This window comes from Babylonia areolata, chromosome 28 (assembly GCF_041734735.1).
Source record: "Babylonia areolata isolate BAREFJ2019XMU chromosome 28, ASM4173473v1, whole genome shotgun sequence".
NCBI lineage: Eukaryota > Metazoa > Mollusca > Gastropoda > Neogastropoda > Buccinidae > Babylonia > Babylonia areolata.
The window spans coordinates 5788943-5796442 of NC_134903.1; the positions used below are offsets into that span (position 1 = coordinate 5788943).

At 44.1% G+C, this 7500-nt stretch overlaps 1 protein-coding gene across 4 annotated transcripts in view; it reads left to right on the forward strand.

Annotated features, from left to right (window-relative positions):
* The window catches only part of LOC143301898 (uncharacterized), a 143273-nt gene that overhangs the window by 57049 nt on the left and 78724 nt on the right, over positions 1 to 7500 (forward strand). For all 4 annotated transcript variants that reach the window (XM_076616330.1, XM_076616329.1, XM_076616332.1 and 1 more), the window contains exons 30-32: positions 2235 to 2410; positions 4166 to 4325; positions 5219 to 5416. In XM_076616330.1, the coding sequence (XP_076472445.1) occupies positions 2235 to 2410; positions 4166 to 4325; positions 5219 to 5416 (534 nt within the window). The remainder of the gene's footprint in view (positions 1 to 2234; positions 2411 to 4165; positions 4326 to 5218; positions 5417 to 7500) is intronic.

The following is a 7500-nucleotide window of genomic DNA, read 5'->3' on the forward strand; positions in this document are numbered from 1 at the left end:
TTACAGGATCTTTAACGTGCGTATTTGATCTTCTGTGTGCGTATACACACGAAGGGGATTCAGGCACTAAGCAGGTCTGCACATTATTATTATTATGTTGAACTGAGAGATCGGAAAAAAAACACATTTCCACCCTTTACCCACCAGGCGCCGTTACCGAGATTCGAACCCGGGACCCTCAGATTGAAAGTCCAACGCTTTAACCACTCGGCTATTGCGCCTGTCACTGCGCTCAGCTCTTTCAAGTCTGGCCTTAAAACCTAAGTCTTTCCAGAAGAGCCCTCTCCTCCCCCCCCCCCCCCTACTTCCGTCCTGTGCAAGATTCAGAGCTGTATGAATATCGGTAGTAGTAGTAGTAGTAGTAGTAGTAGTAGTAGTAGTAGTAGTAGTAGTAGTAGTAGTAGTAGTAGTAGTAACAACGACGACGACGACGACGACGACGATAATGATATAGTAGTAGTAGTAGTAGTAGTAACGACGACGACGATAATGATATACTACTACTACTACTACTACTACTACTACTACTACTACTACTACTACTACTACTACTACTACTACTACTACTACTCCCTATGTTGGGTGAAACAGTATTCTATTTGGAACACGTCTCAATACAACACAGTTATAGATGAACAGGACGACAATAAAATCTTATATAAAGTCCTGACCTGATACACGATAATGATATACTACTACTACTACTACTACTACTACTACTACTACTACTACTACTACTACTACTACTACTACTACACCCTATGTTGGGTGAAACAGTATTCTATTTGGAACACGTCACAATACAACACAGTTATAGATGAACAGGACGACAAGAAAATCTTATATAAAGTCCTGACCTGATACATGTACATACTAAGCATGTGACGGATGTCAGCATAGCTGGAAGTAAGTTCACACCCTATGTTCCCTTTACTACTACTGCTGCTGCTGTTACTACTACTATTACTACTACTAGTCGAGTGATGGCCTAGAGGTAACGCGTCCGCCTTGGAAGCAAGAGAATCTGAGCGCGCTGGTTCGAATCACGGCTCAGCCGCCGAAATTTTCTCCCCCTCCACTAGACCTTGAGTGGTGGTCTGGACGGTATCAATCGGACGAGACGATAAACCGAGATCCCGTGTGCAGCATGCGGCACGTGAAAGAACCCACGGCAACAAAAGGGTTGTTCCTGGCAAAATTCTGTAGAAAAATCTCACTTCGATAGGAAAAAAAACCAAATTTTAATAAGAACTGCACGCAGGAAAAAAAAAAAAAAAGTGACGCTGTCAGTGTAGCGACGCGCTCTCCCTGGGGAGAGCAGCCTGAATTTGACACCGAGAAATCTGTTGTCCGCCTCGGAAGCGAGAGAATCTGAACGCGCTGGTTCGAATCACGGCTCAGCGGCCGATATTTTCTCCCCCTCCACTAGACCTTGAGTGGTGGTCTGGACGCTAGTCATTCGGATGAGACGATAAACCGAGGTCCTGTGTGCAGCATACACTTAGCGACACGTAAAAGAACCCACGGCCAGAAAAGGGTTGTACCTGGCAAAAATTCTTGAGAAAAATCCACTTTGATAGAAAAAAACAAATAAAAATTGCACGCAGGGGGAAAAAAAAAAGTGTGGCGCTGTCAGTGTAGCGACGCGCTCTCCCTGCAGTCCGAATTTCACACAGAGAAATCTGTTGTGATAAAAAGAAATACAAATACCAATACAAATACTGCTGCTGCTGCTGCTGCTACTACTACTACTACTACTACTGCTGCTGCTGCTGCTGCTGCTGCTGCTACTACTACTACTACTACTACTACTACTACTACTAACACTACTACTACTACTATTACTACTACTACTACTACTGCTGCTGCTGCTGCTGCTGCTACTACTACTGCTGCTGCTGCTGCTGCTGCTACTACTACTACTACTACTACTACTACTGCTGCTGCTGCTGCTACTACTACTACTACTACTACTACTACTACTACTACTACTACTACTACTACTACTACTACTACTACTACTACTACTACTACTGCTGCTGCTGCTGCTGCTACTACTACTACTACTACTACTACTACTACTACTACTGCTGCTGCTGCTGCTGCTGCTGCTGCTGCTACTACTACTGCTGCTGCTGGTGCTGCTGCTGCTACTACTACTACTACTACTACTACTACTACTACTACTACTACTACTACTACTTAACCCTCTGTTCCTTTTCCCGCCGTGCCAGCCTCCAAAAACAGCTGGGTGGACATGGCCCCAGAGACAGAAGGCAGCGTGACGGTGTCAGGTCTGACTCTGACCCCCGGTCTGAAATACTTCCTCCGGGTGGCGGCGGTGAACCAGGCGGGCTCCGTGGCCACGTATGACACTGATGGGGTGGTGGTGGACCCTACGCCGCCCGTGGTGAGTCATCGCTGTTGTGTTGTGTTGTGTTGTGTTGTGGTGAGTCACCGCTGTTGTGTTGTATTGTATTGTGGTGAGTCACCACTGTTGTGTTGTGTTGTATAGTATTGTATTGTGTTGTATTTTGTTGTATTGTATTGTGGTGAGTCACCACTGTTGTGTTGTATTGTATTGTGTTGTGTTGTATTGTATTGTGGTGAGTCACCGCTGTTGTGTTGTATTGTATTGTGTTGTATTGTGTTGTATTGTGTTGTATTGTATTGTGGTGAGTCACCACTGTTGTGTTGTATTGTATTGTGGTGAGTCACCGCTGTTATGTTGTATTGTATTGTGTTGTGTTGTGTTGTGTTGTGTTGTATTGTATTGTGGTGAGTCACCGCTGTTGTGTTGTATTGTATTGTATGTTGGTGAGTCATCGCTGTTGTGTTGTATTGTATTGTGGTGAGTCACCGCTGTTGTATTGTGTTGTATTGTATTGTGTTGTATTGTATTGTATTGTATCGAGGTGAGTCACCGCTGTTGTATTGTGTTGTATTGCATTGTACTGTATTCTAGTGTATTGTGGTGAGTCATCACTGTTGTATTGTATTGTGGTGAGTCACCACAGTCTAATGATTGACACTTACTTTCCAGATGAACCATGTCCACGTGGGCGTGCTGTCCAATGATTGACGCTTACTTTCCAGATGAACCATGTCCACGTGGGCGTGCTGTCTAATGATTGACACTTACTTTCCAGATGAACCATGTCCACGTAGGCTTGCTGTCCAATGATTGAAGCTTACTTTCCAGATGAACCATGTCCAGGTTGGCGTACTGTCCAATGATTGACACTTACTTTCCAAATGAACCATGTCCACATGGGCGTGCTGTCCAATGATTGACGCTTACTTTCCAGATGAACCATGTCCACGTAGGCTTGCTGTCCAATGATTGAAGCTTACTTTCCAGATGAACCATGTCCAGGTTGGCGTACTGTCCAATGATTGACACTTACTTTCCAAATGAACCATGTCCACATGGGCGTGCTGTCCAATGATTGACGCTTACTTTCCAGATGAACCATGTCCACGTGGGCGTGCTGTCCAATGATTGACGCTTACTTTCCAGATGAACCATGTCCAGGTGGGCGTGCTGTCTAATGATTGACGCTTACTTTCCAGATGAACCATGTCCACGTGGGCGTGCTGTCTAATGATCGACGCTTACTTTCCAGATGAACCATGTCCACGTGGGCGTGCTGTCCAATGATTGACGCTTACTTTCCAGATGAACCATGTCCACGTGGGCGTGCTGTCTAATGATTGACGCTTACTTTCCAGATGAACCATGTCCACGTGGGCGTGCTGTCTAATGATTGACGCTTACTTTCCAGATGAACCATGTCCACGTGGGCGTGCTGTCCAATGATTGACGCTTACTTTCCAGATGAACCATGTCCACGTGGGCGTGCTGTCCAATGATTGACGCTTACTTTCCAGATGAACCATGTCCAGGTGGGCGTGCTGTCTAATGATTGACGCTTACTTTCCAGATGAACCATGTCCACGTGGGCGTGCTGTCTAATGATTGACGCCTTACTTTCCGGATGAACCGTGCCCACGTGGGCGTGCTGTCTAATGATTGACGCTTACTTTCCAGATGAACCATGCCCACGTGGGCGTGCTGTCTAATGATTGACGCCTTACTTTCCGGATGAACCGTGCCCACGTGGGCGTGGTGTTGATGTCCAACGATTGACGCCTTATTTTCCAGATGAACCATGTCCACGTGGGCGTGCTGTCCAGCGAGGAGGAGGTGGTGATTGACGGCCACGTGCTACAGAGTGACGGGTCTGGCATCAAGGCCAGCTGGCTGGCCACAGACCACGAGAGCGGAGTCGGAGGCTACCAGGTTGCCGTGGGCACCAGTGCTGGTCAGTTGTTATGGTGGACCATTCGATGCAAAAGCTATATAAATGGATACATTCTTGTAATCTCTCTCTCTCTCTCTCTCTCTCTCTCTCTCTCTCTCTCTCTCTCTCTCTCTCTCTCTCTCTCTATATATATATATATATATATATATATATATATATATATATATATATATATTGTGTGTGTGTGTGTGTGTGTGTGTGTGTGTGTGTGTGTGTGTGTGTGTGTGTGTGTGTTCTTTTCTTATGGGTACTTTTGGTAGAGTCAGTTAGGTGTTGGACTTCTGATCCAGTGATCAATTCAATTCAGTTCAGCTCAATTCGAATTCAAAAAATACTTTACTAATCCACATGGGAATTGACGCACAAAGTTTTTAGAAGCCTCTCTTTTGGCATAGTGGTGTGTCCATAGGAAATGGCACTTCACTCTGGTTTTCCGTACTCCGTCCAGGTGTGAATGGGTACCTGACTTCGATTTTGGAATAACAAAAATGATATAAAGAATGATAATGATAGTAACAACAACAACAACAACAACAACACTAATAATAATGATAATATACATTACTTATATGGCACAGAATCCGCATATGATGATTGATAATGATAATGATAATCAAAACCATCATCATCATCCTTAACTCTTTCCATACGAACGGCGAAAGAGACGACGTTAACAGCGTTTCACCCCAGTTACCATCATCAAAATATTGGAAGAGGAAGGCTCTTATACTGAAGAGGTGAATGTTGACAAAGAATACCACAGTTCTGACGACGGAAGCTAAAGGTTGGGTCATTCAGACACCCACTGGACATCCGAGGGGTCTGTGTAGAGGAGAAGAGAAGACTGGCCGTACTGAGTGAGTTATAACCGTGATATCTCCATGGCAACCCAGGTTCAACGGACGTCTTGGACTGGCAGGATAAGACCAAGGAGACGGACGGCTACATCGGAGGTCTGAGTCTGCAGGTCACCGATGACGCCACCAACACCCCCCTCTACTACGTCACCGTCCGCGCCGTCAACGGGGCCGGTGACGTCAGCGCCACGATGACGTCAAACCCGATCAAGGTCGTCGAAGAGGATGCCGCAGGTTGGATGTTTTTTTTTTTTTTTTTTTTCTTTTTTTTTTTTTTTTTTTCTGTCATGTCCGTTGTACGTTTATCTGGACCTTTTTCCTCTTTTTTTTCTTCTTTTATATATATATATATATATATATTTTTTTTTTTTTTTTTAATTTACCGCTACTGCTGTGAAATTTTGTGTTAGGTTGTTTTATCATTTTCTTACTTATCATTTAAGTAGTGAGCGAGTTAGTATTTCTTTTTTTTTTTTTTTTACACTTTCTTGTGATGTGAAGTGAGGGGTGGGGGGTAGTTAGAAGGTTTGAGTGTTCGATGAAAAGTCGAGTGGTGGCTGTGTAGGTGGGTATTTGTTTCACTTAATTGATCGATGTCTGTTGTTTCTGTTGATATTATTGTGTGGTGCAAGCGTGTGGTGTTTGTGGTGTGTGTGTGTGTGTGTGTGGTGTGTGTGTGTGTGTGTGTGTGTGTGTGTGTGTGTGTGTGTGTGTGTGTGTGTGTGTGTCCGTTTGACGGACATGTGAACATAATTATTGTCACTGTTAACCGCTCGGATATTTGCAGTATAAAAGCTGTACATGAATACATCTCTGCATCATCCTCATCATCCTGATTATTGTTAGTAGTATTTGTATTTATATTTGTATTTCATTTTATCACAACAGATTTCTCTGTGTGAAATTCGGGCTGCTCTCCCCAGGGAGAGCGGGTCGCTACACTACAGCGCCACCCTTTTTTTTTTTTTTTCTTTTTTTTTTTTTTCTGCGGGCAGTTTTATTTGTATTTCCTATCGAAGTGGATTTTTCTACAGAATTTTGCCAGGAACAACCCTTTTGTTGCCGTGGGATTTTTTACGTGCGCTGCACACGGGATCTCGGCTTATCGTCTCATCCGAATGATTAGCGTCCAGACCACCACTCAAGGTCTAGTGGAGGGGGAGAAAATATCGGCGGCTGAGTCGTGATTCGAACCAGCGCGCTCAGATTCTCTTGCTTTCTAGGTGGACGCGTTACCTCTAGGCCAGCACTCCACATAGTTGTTGTTGTAGTGGTAGTAGATTCCTTCATCGGCTGTCCCGTTGAAAATGAATTTCACCGTGTGAGGAGAGAGAGTATGAGCTTTAAAGAACGTTGATGACGCTCTTTTCATAAAATGCTTGCAGTTGTATCTCATTTCTACTACTGAATAATTGAATGATAGGACTTTGAGAGCACGTTTGTAACTTTGGTCGGCAGTTGAGCACGAAGAGAAAAAGAAAGAGCGCGGAAATAGAGCGCCAGAAGCAGCCGATGTTCGACTGGTTCTTGGAAAGGGATATTCATTAATTAAGGTATTAGAAAATCAAAGGTCGAAGAAGTCGGTTAAACTGTGAAATGCAACCGTTCAGAGCGCTTTGAAGTGGGGCGGTATACGAATCGTACCCTCAGTATCAGTATTAGTAGCTCAAGGAGGCGTCACTGCGTTCGGTCAAATCCATATACGCTACACCACATCTGCCTGACCAGCAGCGTAACCCAACGCGCTTAGTCAGGCTTTGAGAAAAAAAGAAAAAAAGAAGAGATAAATACATAAAAGAGCAGCGTAACCCAACGCGCTTAATCAGGCTTTGAGAAAAAAAGAGAGATAAATACATAAAAATACTACTACTACTACTACTACTACTACTACTACTACTACTACTACTACTACTACTACTACTACTATTTATAAGGCGCAAAATCTTCATGAAGTCAACCCTATGCGCGAAACAAAAACAAACAACAACAACAGCAACAAAAAAACAAACAAACAAACAAAACAAAACAATGATGAATAGGCAAATAAATGTAAAACATGCAGGCACACATCCACACACACACACACACACACACACACACACACACACACACACACACACACACACACACACACACACACACACACACACACACACACACACACAACATGCCTAACAGATATGCAACAAACATGCAGTTTCACAGATATGACAGCACAATCAAATACACATAAACGTACATGAGCCCCAACACACACACACACATTACATTACCCTGCACCCCACCCCACCACCAGCCCCCCACCAACACCCCATACA